This window comes from Bufo gargarizans, chromosome 3, assembly GCF_014858855.1.
Source record: "Bufo gargarizans isolate SCDJY-AF-19 chromosome 3, ASM1485885v1, whole genome shotgun sequence".
In the NCBI taxonomy this organism is placed as follows: domain Eukaryota; kingdom Metazoa; phylum Chordata; class Amphibia; order Anura; family Bufonidae; genus Bufo; species Bufo gargarizans.
This window is the reverse complement of record NC_058082.1, coordinates 159,001,580-159,019,920: the sequence shown is the minus strand read 5'-3', so window position 1 is coordinate 159,019,920 and position 18,341 is coordinate 159,001,580. Positions and strand designations below refer to the sequence as shown.

General features: G+C 46.5%; 1 protein-coding gene across 1 annotated transcript in view; it reads left to right on the top strand.

Moving 5' to 3' along the window:
• The first annotated feature begins 7,970 nt into the window (after positions 1–7,970).
• Positions 7,971–18,341, top strand: part of LOC122932239 (inactive dipeptidyl peptidase 10-like) — a 176,034-nt gene continuing 165,663 nt past the window's right edge. The window contains exons 1-3 of the mRNA XM_044286533.1: positions 7,971–8,082; positions 10,391–10,486; positions 11,497–11,591. Coding sequence (XP_044142468.1) covers positions 7,971–8,082; positions 10,391–10,486; positions 11,497–11,591 — 303 coding nt within the window. The remainder of the gene's footprint in view (positions 8,083–10,390; positions 10,487–11,496; positions 11,592–18,341) is intronic.

The window sequence follows — 18,341 nt, the reverse complement described above, 5'->3', positions numbered from 1 at the left end:
ATAAGACTGCAAGGGGAGCGGTTATCTTGGCACATAGCTGAGGGGCCTGGGCACTTGAGGACATAACTCTGCCCCTGGGCACTTAAGGACATAACTCTGCCCCTGGGCACTTAAGGACATAACTCTGCCCCTGGGCACTTGCAACAGCTAATTTGCATAGCTTTATAAAGTACATTTTTTAGCATCTCTACATGGGACAGACACTAGAGAGGAACTATTTTAATGGGGGCAAACATTCTATAACGCGATCTGAGAGGTCTAAAACACTCAGAATAGGTGATAGACTCCTTTGCTACCTCTTGAGGATTGCTACCTCTGATGCCACCAAACTTAAGGTAGCTATAGGACTGGCCAGGCATCCCAAAATTCAGAACTATAACCAGGCGAAGTATATTACTAGTTTACAAACAAGGTGATGTCTCACCCTATGGAAAAAAAAAAGATCAGTGATTAAGATGACTTGAAACGAGGAGGCATCCTGAGACTGAAGCAAAAGTCAGAAGATTCCAGCTCCTATGTTACACTTGAAGTTATGCTTATTTATTTTAGATAGAGAGTTATAGTTAGACAGAGAGGAGGCATCTGGAAAATGGCCTCAGCGGGATGGCTGTATCAAAAGAGGTGAAGTAGGAAAATGGAGTAAAAGTGCAAGAAAGAAGGGATAAAAAAGGCCAGGGCAGGACATAGGCCAAACAGTTAAAGGGGTTCTCTCATTATTATAAGAAAATCAGACATCATATAGTACATGACAATCTCATTCTAACAAAGCTAGAACCAGCCCTGTACCTCACATGGATCCAGAGACTGAGCAGCTAGGACCCGCCCTCTATGAGAGATGATTTTCTAACATTGCAGGATCGGTTCTGGCAGATGAAGGTATGGGTATAATATAAAGAGGCAGCTGTCACGACCATGTTATGGCCGTGAGTCCTTGGGAGCCGCATACAGTTGCCCGCGGTTTTGGGTTGTTGTGTCAACCGCAGCTGGAGGCATAATGTGGTTGGCCTCAAGTGCAGTTGCCGCGGACAACAGCTATGTGTGCGGTTCCCGTGGAGTTGTGTGCGTGTTTGTATGCACTGTTGTTTGTCTGTGTGCACTCTGTGTTGTGTGTGGTGTGCACTGACACCTTTCCTGCACTGTGGTTGCCCGTGGCAACGTTTGGTTGTGTGTACATGTGGTGGCAGTCTCCCGGCCTTCGGGCTGACTCCCAGGACACGGTTGCCACCCATGTCATTGCCAGCGGCAACAGCCACAGTGTGTTCTAGTGTTGGACACTTTCTCTTTAAGTTTGGTGTTTCCCTTCCCTGGTGCTGGAAGGGTTAACTCCCTTTCCAGTGTGTGTGTGAGTCACTGGGTGTGTCTGACCGTTGGGTGTGGCCTCTTAGGCCCATAAAGCCTTTGTCTTTGGCTTGGCTCAGTAGGTTGCTTCAGCCAGGCATAGCTGGAGCAGCCTCCTGTGTATTACCATCTACCAGTGGGGGCCTCCCTTCTGGTCATAAAACTTTGTTACATGGTGTTACCTAGGTGTGTGGAGGGTTTCTGTATTATTGCAGCTTATGGTCCGGGTCCCTGTGTGATGTCTGTGTGTGCTGTCTTTGTTGGTGTCCTGAACAAACAGCACCTGCACATGGGTTCCTGGTTGTGTTGTCTGTGGCAGGTGAGTGTTGTGTTGATTGCGTTTGCCTGTCACTGCCATAAGGTGTTTCTGTTTCCTTTGTAGCTTGGCCTCATTAGACTCCTGTTTCTCCGTGTCTTGGAGGAACGGGCTGTCTACCCAGCTCCTAGCTCAGGGAACGACGGAGGGTCAGTAGGGATCCGAGGTTCCTGAGTATGGGCCCTCCTACCTTTAAGGGCGGCCCATGCAGCTAGGAGTCAGGGTCAGATTAGGGAAGCGCTAGGAGGTGACCTGCTCCCTAATTCTGTGGTTCTGGCCAAGTGACAACCCTTCAATCTCTTGGCACCGCACGGCTGAGGGTTTTCCCCATCCTCAGCTGTGACAGCAGCTCTACCTGCCATTGTGCACAGTTTAAGGGCTCATTCACATGACCGTATGAATAGGTCCACATCCATTTTGAAATTTTCCATTTATTTCAATGGGGCCGCAAAAGATGCGGACAGCACACTGTCTGCATCCATTGCTCCATTCCGCGGCAAAAAATCGGTTGTTCCATTCTCACAAAAATATAGAGCAGGTCCTATTATTGGGGGATTCAGCCCGCACAACGATCTCCAAGCAGTCATGCACACCTGACCAGTTAGTATGCCCTGAAGGCTGGTTTTAAAGTCAGTATAAAACTGAGGCTGCTTATATAGCACCTACCAGTAGCCATTTGGCTCCAGGAGAAGTATATAGTGGGCTCAGCATGCATGTTGGTACTTGCATCCCTGGATCTGATGAAAGCTGTAACCGGCACCGGACGGGGTTAAAAGCAGAGTGTGCTTGGACTTTGTGTGGCTGTCATGGCCCTTAACAGGTAGGAACTAGTGTTAGGGACCACTCATGAAGGCGACCTTGACGTGGTGAGTGGCTTATTACACTTTGGCCAAAATATACACCAGTGCCTCATTCAACATCCAGCATAAAGGCAGGGCAGAGTGCTGGTTGCAGAGTGCGATTGCATTTGTGTTTTTGCGTTTTCAGGTCCTATTATTGTCCGCAATCGCGGACAAGAATAGGCATTTCTACAAAGGGCCGCCCGTTCCACAAATTGCGAGGTGGCATCCGTGTTTTGCAGATGTGCAATTTGTGGACCGCAAAACACAGCGTGGTCGTGTGAATGCGCCCTAAGGCCTCGTGCACACGAACATATTTTGTTTCCGTGTCCGTTCGGTTTTGTTTTTGCGGATAGGATGTGGACCCATTCATTCCGCATCCGTACGTTCGTTCTGTAGCCCCGCAAAGCAGATAGAACATGTCCTATTGTTGTCCGTTTTGCAGACAAGGATAGGCATTGTTACAATGGATCCACACAAAAAACGGATGCAACACAGATGGCAAACGGACATCATCCATATGTTTTACGGATCCGTGTTTTGCGGACCCCAAAACCCATACGGTCGTATGAATGTAGCCGTGAATTTGGTGCTGACGGACTCCCTTTAATGCGGACAACTTTTAAAACTGTTGAGGTAGATGCAAAATGTATCTAAAACACAATAAATGGGTCAGTGCAAATAAGTTCCCTTTTTTTGCCATAATTTACAACAGAATTTTGTCTAATAAATCCCCCTATTGTATCTCTCTAAATATTGTGACTTAAGATCAGATCTTTTGAGGGTTCGGTGCTGTTTTCTTCAACCTGTGAAGGAAAAGCAAAGTAAAGCAAGAGAGAAGAAAAGAACGGAACATTAATTCTCTCCGCCAGCACCAGCGAACATTAGGGGACTGCATTCTACACATGTAGCTCCCTGGGAACCGCTCCAATACTTTTTATCATGGAAAGTGTGCAGCTTGCAGTCCATTTACTTTGTCATTTTACGAGTCTCTCGAGAAAGCAGTATGCAGCATGTATGCCAAAACAGTTTCTAGATTCCTGCTTTACATGGAACCCCAGGAGCCCCATTGCTTCGTTTAAGACATGGAAGTATCTTCTGATGTCTCATTAGTGTAGTCCGACCATGATCACTGCACATGGACGGAGTGCTTAATATTTGTAACGGTCATAGACAAGAACGAGTAGGGGCAGAGAACCTTACACAAAGGCCTCTTAACATAAATCTATAAGATGTAGGGGCAGGCAGACTGTATGTGCCACTGCATAGGGACACAGCATCCTGCCATATTAAAGGCTGCTGGTAACTGAATGTAAGAGACTGAGCTAATGAGTTTCATAGTTCGTAATTACTGGTGAATTGCTCTAAATAAAGAAGGAAATACTCTTTAATAAGTGGTCTCCTCTATGAGTGGAGAGCAAGAGGGCCATGGGGCTTTTTACATTACTCCTCCCCAGCCTCCTCCTTGGCTCGGCCTCCAAGTCCCTTGCTTCGTACACAGGACCGGCCGATATCCCGCACGTGCGCAGTGCACCACTGGCCCGGGCATGCGCACTGTGATGCCCATTGTGGGCACGGAATCGCTACATGTAGTGCGCATGCGCCGGCCACCAGTCCTCCTGTTTGCTTCTGGTCCGCCCCCTAGTCACTGGTTTCATGGGGTTTGCTGGTGCCCGGCATGCCCGGGCGAGCGGAGCACTGCGCACGCGCGGGATATCAGCCGGTCCTATGGATTAAACTGTGTTTTTCCTGCTTGTGAAAGTCAGAAGAAAATTACAGTTAGAAAAGCTGTAGCAGTTAGCATAGGCGTGCGCAGCCTATTGCATTAGGGTGTTCACCCTAAAGCACAAACACACACGCCAATCTCGCGCTCACGTGTATGTGTATTATATACACATACACACATATATATACACACAAATACACTCTGAATACATACATACAGACCTGCACTATTACTATAATGAAGGGAGAAGAAATAATTTTTAAACGTACCAGTATTTTTTGCCCTATGAGACGCCCCGGTCCATAAGACGCACCTAGGTTTTAGAGGGGACAATAAAAAAAAAAAATTCATTACACCTGAGGTCAGACCACCAATCAGACCCCCAATGTTAATAAGACCCCAATAAGACCTCACATCTGACCCCAATGTAATTGACCCCCAATCAGACCTCAGATAAGTGCCTCATATCAGCCCCCAGTGCCTCATAACAGCCCTCAGTGCCCCTCTTCAGCCCTCAGTGCCTAATTTCAGCCCCGCAGTGCCTAATTTCAGCCCCGCAGTGCCTCGTATCAGCCCCCCGTGCCTCGTATCAGCCCCCGTGCCTCGTATCAGCCCCCGTGCCTCGTATCAGCCCCCGTGCCTCGTATCAGCCCCCCGTGCCTCGTATCAGCCCCCCGTGCCTCGTATCAGCCCCCAGTGCCTCATATCAACCCCCAGTGCCTCTCTTCAGCCCCCAATTCCTTATATCAGCCCCAGTGTCTCACATCAGCCCCCAGTGCCCCTCTTCAGCCCCCAGCAGCCTCTCTTAAGCCCCCCAATGCCCCATATCAGTCCCCAATGCCCCTCTTCAGCCCCCCAGCAGCCTCTCTTCAGCCCCCCAGTAGTCTCTCTTAAGCCCCACAGTAGCCTCTCTTCAGCCCCACAGTGCCTCAAATCAGCCCCCAATGCCCCTATTCAGCCCCTAGCAACCTCTCATCAGCCCCCAGTGTCTCATATCAACCCCCCAGCAGCCTCTCTTCAGCCCCCAGTGCCTCATATTACCCCCGTGCCTCATATCAGCCCCCCAGCAGCCTCTTTTCAGCCCCCAGTGCCTCATATCAGCCCCCAGTGCCTCTCTTCAGCCAACAGCACCCTCTCTTCAGACCCCCAATGCCTCATATCTGTCCCAGTGTCTCACATCAGCCCCCAGTGTCCCTCTTCAGCCCCCAGCAGCCTCTCTTAAGCCCCCCAATGCCTCATATCAGTCCCCAATGCCCCTCTTCAGCCCCCCAGCAGCCTCTCTTCAGCCCCCCAGTAGCCTCTCTTTAGCCACACAGTAGCCTCTCTTCAGCCCCACAGTGCCTCAAATCAGCCCCCAATGCCCCTCTTCAGCCCCTAGCAACCTCTCATCAGCCCCCCGTGCCTCATATCAGCCCCCCAGCAGCCTATCTTCAGCCCCCAGTGCCTCATATCACCCCCCGTGCCTCATATCAGCCCCCTAGCAGCCTCTTTTTAGCCCCCAGTGCCTCATATCAGCCTCCAGTGCCTCCACCAACCCCCAAATAAAAATAATATAACACTTACCGTTCCTGCTTTGGATGCTGCTGCTCCTCACCGCCCCCACTCGGTAATCCTCTTGTACAGTCTGTTGTGTGGGTGCACACAGTGTGAGGTCACAGCGCGGCCTCACACTGTGCGCAGCTTTCACAGTGGAGCGCCGAGGACCAGGAAGGAACAGGTGAGTATAGCGCTTTCAGCGCTTCCCGGAACTGACAGAACCTAGAGTCGGCTTGATTAGGGTGTGCCCAGGAACACCCGGCACACCCCGTGCACACGCTCATGGCAGTTAGCAAGAAGACATCAAGGAATAATGGAAAATGGATGCGGTTGGGCATACTTGTTTCATAATCACCGCCTGCAGTGATCTGGGTCTAAAGAAAAGGATCTGCCTTTGCTGATTTTGGTGGAGGCCTTCGAGCCCCCCCTGGGTGGTGGCCAAGCCCAGGCCATGCCCCAGATGCCCATCCCTATAATCCAGCCTTGGGTTAAGTGTGAAGCATAGTCCTTCTTCATTCAAATAAATAGGAGTTACAGAGAATGCTGTGTGACAGCACCAGGGGTGAATTGTATCATTAGTGTACACCAGTTTGGGGCAGACTGGGAACTTAAAGTGGCCCTGGAAAAAATGCGAAAAGTGGCCCCGTTTTGTAGTTACTGTAGGTCCAAATTGATGGAAGGCAGGGCCAGCAATGACATATTGTGGCACATTATACCACCCCAATGCCAGCAGCACAAAATACATCCCCAAAAACTTCCACTGACCCTGGGCATCGGCCCACCGGGAAATTTCCCTGTAAGGTCTATGGCCAATCCGCCCCTGTTTGGTGGCATACATACGTAAAAAATCGAGTTGCAAATGCCATTGTGTGGCAGACTTTTTCCCCCTTCATTGCAACCCTCAACACTTTTACATATCGCAGACCAGTTGTTTAGGTGGAAGGGGGTGAGCTACAAGCAGGTTATCTGTGGCCCAACACATCTACCAATATGTGTGCAGTGACCCGGTGGTTCACTGCTAAATAGGTTTATTTGACTTTACTACGTATATTATGTCTAGTGTTGAGCGAAGCGAGCTTCGGATGCTTCATCCGAAGTCGCTTTGTTCAAAACTTCGGAATAATACTGTACAGATATTTGTCTCCGTATACTATTAGAATATATGGGCTCCGATAAGCCAAAGTTAGTTATTCGGTAGTTGATTTTTTAAGATTTAAAGTGGTTACCAAAGTTATTCAACAAAGTCACATGCGACTTCGTGAATAAATAACTTCGGCTCATCGGAGCCCATATATTCTAATACTGTACGTAGACGAATCTCTATACAGTATTATTCTGAAGTTTTGAATGAAACGTCTTCGGATGAAGCATCCGAAGCTCGCTTTGCTCAACACTAATTATGTCCCACAGGCTGTGTATGGGAGAAATTGTTCATTTTTCTTGCCCAAGACTCAGGTTGCTAGGGTGGGCTAGCTCCATCCCTCTAAGCTGGGGGCTATAGGATAGTGGGGAGTTGTTAGGGCAAAGACCCCAATGCCGGATGAGTAGTGGTTCCAAATTAGAAAAATGTGTGTGGACTCACAGAATAACTGATACACACGCGCAATGCTATGTACCAAGTTTCTCTAAACTTTATTGAAAGAAAGCAGAGTTATAAAGCAAATTTCTGGATCAGTTCCAACTGAAGACGTAGTTAAACATTTACATCATTAAAACCAAAATCTGAAATGAGCATCTCTTGGCTATACGCCCAGAGTGTCTCCCTAATCCTAAGTGTGGGTGTTAATCACATACCAGTCTTTCTACCAATTATAGAAGTTCCTTTAGACCAGGTGCTGGGGGCTAGGAGTGACCTTGAGGTTATAGTAATTTTAGCAAAGAAGTTCACAGTCTATAACATAAAATAGCAAAATGAAGTACAACATGGAGGTTCAGGACACAATATGAAGTCTCAACCCTTACAGAGTGTACAGCTAGCAGCTGATGTGTGAGCAGCAAGTGGCTAGCTGGTGTGTGGGAGAGAAGCAACAGACAGATTTATACCAACCCTACAAGCTGAGAGTGACCAGAAAAGTGAGTGGCAACCTATGCCAGCCTCTGCGAGAAAGAAGCATTAAACTTCGAATTTGAGGGACAAAGGGACAGAGCATGGACAAAAATTAGTTGCAAAGAAAACATTTTCATGTTCACAGTGTTGTCTTCTCTTTATCAGGAAATGCGTTCTTTTGGGGCCCCACCCCGTAATTGGCGTGGAATAGGCCTGGCAGTGCTGGTGATTTCTGTGGTGATGTCAGTTGTCCTGTTAGCAATATTCCTGCTTTCTCCAGGTAAGAATCTGTTCTATCATATTTTAAACCAAATAGTTAAAGGGGTTGTGCAGGGGTTTTATATTGATGACCGATAGATCATCAATATCAAATCTGCGGGGGTCCAACTTGTTGCCTCCTCTTCAAACAGCTGATTGGCGGGGGTGCCAGGTGTTTGACCCCCAAAGATCTGATATTGTTGACTAGAGATGAGCCGAATTTCCTCGTGGTTCGTGTCAGCGAATCGATTAATCCTGAAATTCAAACTTACCTCCTCCATTTGCGCACGGGCCGCCAGCCTCCATCTTGCTTGAAGATCTCAGCCGAAATCCCGTGCGGCGTGATGACGTAATCTCGCAGGCCCGTCGCGCACATATGAACGTGGTAAGTTTGATGTCATTTTTTTAAATGTTAATTTCACACCGTTTGTGCACTCAGATGCCGCGATCATGTATGAACGCGGCATCTGAGGGGTACAATGACGGGGGCGGCGCTATCGCAGCTCCCTGTCATTGCTCCCACTACTTACAAAAAAATGCGCTTCGTGGCGAAGTAATTCGTCACAAAGCAATTTTTTTTTGAAATTCAGCGAATCAGCCGAATCGAATTTTCAAGAAATTCGCTCATCTCTATTGATGACCTATCCTTAGGATAGATCATCAATAGAAAACCCCTGCATAACCCCTTTAATTTATACTTGCATTGTCAAACAATTATAACTAAAGGATAATATGCGTAATCTAAAATCATCTAAGTAGAGAAAAAGCAGCATGTCTCATACTCATAGGCTATGCTCACAGTTGGAATCTCTAGGAAATATTTTTCGCATATCTGTCACAAGAAAAATCTCTTTTTAAGGGCTCATGCACACGACTGTTTGTATTTTGCGGTCTGCAAAAAACAGATCCGCAAAAAATACGGATGACGTCTGTGTGCATTCCTGTATTTTGTGGAACGGAATAGCTGGCCCCTAATAGAACAGTACTATCCTTATCCGTAATGCGGACAATAATAGGACATGTTCTATTTTTTTGCGGAATGGAAATGCGGACATACGGAAACGGAATGCACACAGAGTAACTTCCATTTTTCTTTGCGGACCCATTGAAGTGAATGGTTCCCCATACGGTCTGCAAAAAAACCAGAACGGACACGGAAAGAAAATACGTTTGTGTGCATGAGCCCTAACCAGGAGCCTTGTAGAGCTAGCTCAGCTAAATGTAATGATACCTTTCAATTTGTTGCTATATTCTGGAAAAACATTACTTTTGAGGCCCCATTCACACAACTGTCTGTTTGGTCTGCATCAGATCCGCATTTTGGCTGATCTCATGTGGAGCCATTTATTTTAATGGGGCCACAAAAGATGCTGACAGCACACCGTATGCTGTCCACATCCGGATGTCTGCTGGGTGGACAAGGATAAGCATCTCTAACATAGGGTAGAAATTGCGGGACCGCAAAATACAGGACTCACACAGCTGGTATCTGTTGTGACAAGGGCATAGTTTGGGAGAACCAATATCTGCCTTTGAAATGGTTAAACTGTGTGTGGTAAACCTTGGGTGTGTCTCTGGGAACTGAGGGGTTAATCCAGACGCAGAATAAGCAGGGTTGATGGTCTGTTTTGTCTATGTTGGCCATAGCTAACATAGACAGATTTGTAAAATACGTACTGGGACCTACTTATACTGGAGTGAGGTAGGCAGTGGGATGCTCACTCCACCCGGGCTTCGGTCCTGGGCTTCCATATCCCACAGCTGCGGGTCACATGGGTTGTTAGGGCCTAATTTAAAGCTCAGTCTAGCCATACCTGGAGAAGCTGAACTACAGAAGGTATTGGATGTGCCACCAGATACTTGCCATTTGTACCTGTGGGCCGGGTAGCCCACGTATAGTCAGGGATTGTCTTTTGTATTAGGTACTTGCTCAGCCGAGCAGGGTTTGTTTGTTTAAGCCTCTTTGTTAATACTTTGCTGTTGTTTAAATATTTGTGTGAAATAAACTTAAATCAGACTTTATCCTGTGTCCCTGCTTCGTGCACAGCTACCAGTGTCTACCAGAGCACCCCCCCCCCCCACTCTCCACACTGTTTTGTGGATACACAATTTGCAGACCGCAAAACGGATACGGTCGAGTGAATAGGGCCTTATGCATATGCACATGAGCAGTTAAAGCGTCACTGAGCTTTATGCAAACTCTGCATTAATCAGTAGTACAATGTGTGTACATGAGGACTAACACTATTTCTGGCTACAGATTATTACTAACTACAGATTAGAAGAAATGACCGGAGAACCTTTTTAACTCTATACCTTTTACTTATCAGATATCCCAAGACAGCCAGAAAAGTTATGCCTGACATTATCTGACCTTGAGAATCCAGACTACGAGGTCCATGTACCCAAAATTTTCTGGGCAAGTGGTAAGTTCAAGAAACAGGCCTTTTAAAGGTTACCTATACTGCTGAATAATATTTTATAATCTTCCAAATTCTAAGTTTACATAAAATGTTGAGTATTTTAGTATAACTTTTTAATGACGTGATATGTTACTAGCTATTTACACAGAAAAACAACTCAGATGACAGATGTATACCTAATTTGCCCATGCACATAAATTTGACAACCCCCCCCCCCCCTCCCCATTTCTCGGATTAAGCCAACCATCTAACGTGTATGGAGTTAGATTCTAACTAATAGAGTGATCTCATTAGCAAGAGTTCTTCACCTGTGAAGGGTTGTCCCTACAGGTGAAGAAGCAGCCACCTGCCTGTTGATTTACAGGGCCAGACATCTTGCCTGGCCCTGACAATCTAGTGACTGCACCGCTGTCCCAAGTGGCGGCACAAATGCAGAGGTTCTGCTTCCACTAAGGGAGCAGCAATTGTTCATGCACCGCTATCCGGAGGTTTAGCAGAGCATGCACAGTCGCTGCTCCAGAAGCTAATGAGATGAATCGATTTGCTCATCCCTAGTATGGAGCCTCCCAACTCTCCCCTGACAGCTGATATCAGGGGAAATAAGGATTGGATACATTGCATTTTGGACTGAGTCTTTTGTTCTCAGAAGATACGCTGCTTCTAGAGGTATCTGGCATCGACTCTGTCCCCTCTGCTCATTTACTACCATATATATGCATGCTCAGCAAAGTGGTGTTATATTTTATACTTATGATAAAGAACTTATATAAGATGCTCAAAGTATTCAAAAGGTGGTCTTTGGGGTGCCATCCAAAAGTTAATAATGTATTATATTATAGTTATCACATACTGCTGCACATCAGATAATCTGGCACCAGTGTTATAGACATTGCTGACCCCAACTAAAGGAGTAGAAACCCTATCACTATCATGTAGCAAAAGACAAGCGTTTATATCAATGTCACAACAAAACAAAAAACATCACAATGCTATTCTCTTTTTTTGTTCCTTAGATTCAGAAATCATCCAAGAAACCAGAGATGGTAATTTAATTAGACAAAATTTAGAAACCAAAGAGACCACCATTCTACTGAGTAATATCACCTATGTAAGTATATTAATAAATCCACCTACGAGGGGTGTTCAATAAGTTATTTACCTGAATATGAAAACAACTTTTCAATGTAATCCCCTTTGACTTCAACACACTTATTCCACTTCGCCTCCATTGATCGGATGCCTCAGGATAGAAGGAGACTTCTTGCTGTTGCAGGAACCCTGTTATAGCCGCTTTGACTGCATTGTAATCAGGAAATCATTGCCCACGTGAAACTTCTTTAGGTTTCGAAAGTAATCACTGGGAGCCAGGTCTGTACTGTAGGGTGTATGGTTACGTTCCATGAAGCCGCATTCCCTGATAGCAGCTTGTGATTTGCGAGACTTGTGAGCTGGCACATTGTCATGAAGCAGCAACACACCTACTGGCAACTTCCAACTGCGTTTCTCTTTGCCTACGTAATGCCTTCATTGTTGAAGCATAGGTGTCTTCAGTAATTTTTGACTTGTGCGACATGAATTCTAGTAAGAAAACGCCTTCTTTATCCCCAAAAAATATTGCCATGATCTTTTCAGCTGACTACTGCACACAAAATTTCTTTAGTGACCCCTTGTGCTTCCATTGCATGGATTCTTGGTTGGTCTCAGGATCATGATGGTGGACCCATGTTTCATCACCCATAATAATTTGAGAATAGATGTCTCCTGGATTTTCTCTAAGCATGTCAAAATTCTCTTGGCTTAATTGCTGGCGACAAGTTTTTTGCTCAAACGTCAACATTCATCGGGATCTGATCTTGGACATCATCAAAACATCATGAATGTTACTGGAAACTGTGCCAATTGAAATGCCTAATTCAGGAGCTATAACATTGACTTTGACCCGACGATCTTCCAAAATCATGCCCTCCACTTTACGCCAAATTTCCACTGAAGATGCTTCAACAGGGGTAATCTTTAGTTGATTCCCTACCCCCATTTAAACTGCTTGGCTTAAAACTTTACTCATCCTTTCATGGATTTCTTTAGGCTTCTTTTGTTTCTTTGTAACACTGGCATTAAGCTTTTCCAGCAGGCTGTACTGGCAGGGGAACAGCCTGCTGGATCCGTACTACCATGCAGCAGTTTTTGTCCGGCCGCCTCTCGGCATGTTTGCTGTGGCCGGATCTCCGGCCAGTCCCCATTATAGTGAATCGGGCCGGGCAGACCTCTGGCAGCACACGTGTGCAAACGGTAGTACTGATCCAGTAGGCTGTTCCCTTGCTGGAAAAGCCTAACACCAGTCTGAAAGTAGCCTTAGGAATGTAATCATGGAACGAAGCTCCAAATCCCTCACTTTGTTTGTAGACCCGCACTGTACTGCACTTGCCATCCTGCCACTTCCTGTGCTTTCTTCAGACTGAACTGCTACTGTGTGTGTTACATGTCCAGACATGTCTCAACCTGCACAGACAAGCTCAGCTCTCTAACACTGACAAAACATGCTGGGGTAGATAACTTATTGAACACCCCTCATACTTTGTAAAAAGTAGCATTTTGACCAAAGGCTAGAGCAAAATCTGAAACACATCTAACTTCTGTGGGGCTGTAACAAACAGTGGGTGTGAAATCACTGTTCCAACTAACCACTTAGACTTTGGGTAAGGCCTAAGGGAGTTGTCCTGGCGGTCCCCTAGTGTTCACCCTTTAACGCCTGTACAGGGATCTGGACTTTATTGCAGTTTATCAACCAGGCCACTACCTCCTGGATTAGTCCTGCTGTAGTAGGCAGCAGATCATCAGAGGTCAGAGTCACCATTACGAATCACCAAGAGAGTCAAGCAATAGTCGTAGTCAGGAAACCAGCTAAAGGTCAGGGGAGGCTGGGTTGGTGCATATCCATGAAATAGATTCAAGGTCGAGGCAGTAAACAATGGGACAAACAAAACAGTAAACAAGCAATGGTCAGGACAGGAGATGTGGAGCAGAATCGGTAGTCAGACAGAAAATTGCACCATCACTTGACAAGCTGTAGACTAGGAACCTAAGCTCAGGCACCCCATCCCCTGCCCCTTGGGGAGGTTGACTTATTTACCACAGACTTTCCAGCCAATGGCTGGGAACACATTTGGCTGCAAGCGCACTGGCCCTTTAAGAGGCCAAGAGGGGGAAGCACCCTGTAGAGCAGGCCAGGGAGCCTATGTTCCATGTAGGCTGCAGCCTACAGAACTTAGCAAGGATGCTGGCAGGCGAGTGGAGGTAAGCAGTGCAGCATCCGTGCCTGCAGAGACGCGCAGGGCATGGGCGGGCATGGACAGTGGCCTTTTTTATTATAATAGGTGCATCAATTCAAATCAAGGTAGGTTAGGTTAGGTAGGTTACATCCGTGAAAAGCTTGATGTTTGGCCTTAATGTCTGTCACTGGGGCCTTAATGTCCGTCACTGGGACCCACATCCTCTCCTCAGGACCATAACCCTTCCAATGAACGAGGTACTGGAGAGAACCGCGGACAACACGAGAATCCACAATCCTACAGACCTGAAATTCAAGATTACCATCAACCATAATTGGAGGAGGAGGCAAAGGCGAGGGTACAATGGGTTGAACATAAGGTTTTAATAAGGACTTATGAAAAACATTATGGATCTTCCAAGTCTGAGGAAGATCAAGACGGTAGGCAACAGGATTGATGACAGACAGGATTTTGTAAGGCCCAATAAACTTAGGACCCAACTTCCAGGAGGGAACCTTCAATTTGATATTCTTGGTAGACAACCACACCAGATCACCAACATTCAGGTCCGGACCAGGCACACGTCTCTTATCTGCCACACGCTTATATCTCTCACTCATGCTCTTTAGATTATCCTGAATCTTTTGCCAAATCGATGACAAAGATGAGGAGAATCTGTCCTCATCAGGTAAACCAGAAGACCCCTCTCCCGAGAATGTCCCAAACTGCGGATGAAACCCATATGCACCAAAAAATGGTGACTTATCGGAGGACTCCTGACGACGGTTATTTAAAGCAAACTCGGCAAGGGACAAAAAAGAACACCAATCCTCCTGATTCTCCGCCACAAAACAGCGCAGATATGTCTCCAGATTCTGATTGACGCGTTCTGTCTGGCCATTCGACTGCGGGTGGAAAGCAGAAGAGAATGACAACCGAACCCCCAAGCGAGAACAGAAAGCCTTCCAGAATCTGGAAACAAACTGCGTGCCCCTATCAGAGACTATGTCTGAAGGAATACCATGCAATTTGACAATGTGATCAATAAATGCCTGCGCCAGCGTCTTAGCATTGGGCAAACCAGGAAAAGGGATGAAATGCACCATTTTGCTAAAACGGTCCACCACCACCAGAATCACAGTCTTCCCCGAGGAACGAGGCAGGTCCGTAATGAAGTCCATGGACAGATGTGTCCAAGGACGGGAAGGAATGGGTAAGGTAAGAAGAGGACCTGATGGCCGTGAATGAGGGACTTTGGCACGAGCGCAAGTCTCGCAGGCTGCCACAAAACCCTCAACCGACTTACGAAGCGCAGGCCACCAGAATCTCAGAGCGATGAGATCCACTGTGGCTCTTGCATCCGGGTGCCCAGCAAGGACCGTATCGTGGTGTTCCTTAAAAATCTTGTGTCTTAAAGCGAGAGGCACAAACAACCTCCCAGGAGGACAAAGATCAGGAGCCTCTGACTGGGCTGCCTGCACCTCTGCCTCCAATTCAGGAAAAAGAGCAGAAACTACCACACCTTCAGCCAAAATGGGACCCGGGTCTTCAAAATTCCCACCTCCAGGAAAACAACGTGACAGGGCATCTGCCTTCACATTCTTAACCCCAGGGCAGAACGTGACAACAAAATTAAACCTTGAAAAGAACAAAGACCATCTGGCCTGTCTCGGGTTCAGATGCTTGGCTGACTCCAAGTAGGCCAGAATTTTATGGTCAGTAAACACGGTAATAGGGTGTCTGGCTCCCTCTAGCCAATGGCGCCATTCCTCAAAAGCCAACTTGATAACCAACAATTCCCTATCTCCCACATCGTAATTTCTCTCTGCGGAGGAGAGTTTCTTCGAGAAAAAGGCACACGGTCGCCATTTGGAAGGAGAGGAACCCTGAGACAAGACCGCACCCACACCCACCTCAGAAGCATCAACCTCAACTATGAAGGGTAGAGAAATATCAGGTTGTACCAAGATGGGAGCGGAAGCAAAACTCTCCTTGATATTAGAAAAGGCCTTACGCGCCTCTACCGACCAGGAAGAAAAATCTACCCCCTTTCTGGTCATATCAGTGAGTGGTTTAACAATAGAGGAATAATTCAAAATAAACTTCCTGTAATAATTGGCAAAGCCCAAAAAACGCATCAGCGCCTTCTGATTCTCAGGAAGCTCCCACTCAAGCACAGCGTGGACCTTCTCGGGGTCCATGCGAAAACCAGAAGCAGAGAGAAGAAACCCCAGAAATTGAATTTCTGGAACCGCAAACACACATTTTTCCAGTTTCGCATATAATTTATTCTCCCGCAGGATGAGCAAGACCTGACGTAAGTGTTCCTTATGAGTTTTGAAATCAGGAGAAAAAATCAAAATGTCATCCAAATACACTAATACAAATTTTCCCATTAAATGTTAAAAAATGCTGTTCACGAAATGCTGAAAAACGGCTGGGGCATTCATCAAACCAAAAGGAATAACCAAATTCTCAAAATGGCCCTCAGGGGTATTGAAGGCCGTCTTCCATTCGTCTCCTTCTCTGACCCTGACCAGGTGGTATGCCCCTCTTAGATCTAATTTGGAAAAGACTTTAGCCCCAACAATCTGGTTAAACAGGTCCGGGATCAGAGGAAGCGGATAAGGGTCACGAATAGTGATACTGTTCAGCTCCCTGAAATCCAGACAAGGTCTTAAAGAACCATCTTTTTTCTTAACAAAGAAAAAAACTGCGGCAACAGGTGACTTCGAGGGTCGTATGTGTCCTTTTCTCAGACTCTCAGAGATATAAGCACGCATAGCGACCCTTTCAGGTTGGGAAAGATTGTATAAACGAGATTTAGGCAGCTTGGCGCCTGGGATGAGATTAATAGGGCAATCGTACTCCCTGTGCGGGGGCAAATCCTGAACTCCACTCTCAGAGAAGACATCCGAAAATTCAGAGAGAAAAGGTGGTACAGACTTAGTAGAAACCTCAGAAACAGATGTCGTGAGGCAATTCTCTCTGCAAAAGTCACTCCAACCATTTATTTGCCTCGCTTGCCAATCAATGGTGGGGATATGTTTAGTGAGCCAGGGTAGCCCCAACACAAGAGGAGTAGGTAATCCGCTAAGGACGAAACATGACACATCCTCAACATGAGCATCACTCACAATTAAACAAATATTGTGAACTATGCCCTTTAATAATTTCTGAGAAAGTGGAGTGGAATCAATAGCAAAAACAGGAATATCCTTTCCCAAAGTGCATACCTGGAAACCATGAGTTATCGCAAAATGATTATCAATGAGATTGACAGCTGCTCCACTATCTACAAAAATCTCACAACAAAATGTTCTTGCTCTCTAGCAGGCAGGACAAAACGGGAACTACAAGCAAACAGAAAACCTTCAATTTCCGCCTCAACCCTGCCAATAGTAACAGATGGAACATTTTTAAAAGATTTTTTCCTTTTTGTTTCTTTATTACTCCCAGAAAACTGCCTGAATCTCCTAGAGGGACAAACATTTGCCAAATGATTTATACCTCCACAACAAAAACAAACCTTCCCATGCGGGCTGAATCTTCTATTGTCAGAGGCAATCAACCCCAGCTGCATGGGCTCCTGCTCAGAAGGGGCTGACAGCGACTGAGACCCCTGCGCACAGAATGAGACCACTGCACTGTCCTGGGACTGAGTATGACAGGAAGGAGAGATCTCTCCTCTCTCTCTAAGACGCCAATGTCAATACGAAACGGCCTGAGACATAGCAGCGTCCAAGGAGATAGGCCTCTCATGAAAGGCAAATGCATCTTTAAATCCCTCTGAAAGACCATGGCAAAATTGACTTCGGAGTGCAGCATCATTCCAACCAGTATCAGCTGCCCATCTCCGAAATTCTGAGCAGTATATCTCTGCGGATTGTTTACCCTGGCATAACAGACGTAGTCTAGACTCAGCCAAAGCAACACGATCCAGATCATCATATATCTGACCCAGGGCTAAAAAGAATTCATCCACTGAACGGAGGGGCCGTTCCTCATCACCAGAGGAATGGGGAAGAAGGCGAAAATGGAGTTTGCAAGCCTCTCTGAAACGCACAAAATTCTCACTACCCCCGGAGAACATATCCGGGAGCGAGATCTTAGGCTCAGAAGAAACTCCATGAACGCAAGCTGAACCGGTCACTAGAAACTGAGAAAGAGTCTTACGGAGATCAGCTACCTCCAATGAAAGACCCTGAAAGCGTTCAGTCAAAAGTGAAACCGGATCCATGCTTGAGACAGTTTTGGCGGTTTATAATGTCACGGAATGTGTACAGGAAACAAGACAATGCAAAATGAATATATGACTCACTGGATCCGAAACTAAGGAACAAAAGGGAGACCCCTGCATAAGACCTGGCACTCTCCCTGACTGCTCAGCCTATGCGAACACCCCAATGGTGGATGATCGCATATCCTCGTACCTCGACTATATAACACCTGAATACCTTACAATAGTGAGGGGACACGACCACCGGCTCCCTACTCTAGACACGGAGGGAGTCAGGGTCACCTGGGATCCAGCAAACAGAAAATCACAAATGAATGTACAACACTTATCTTGTAGAAGACTGGGAAAT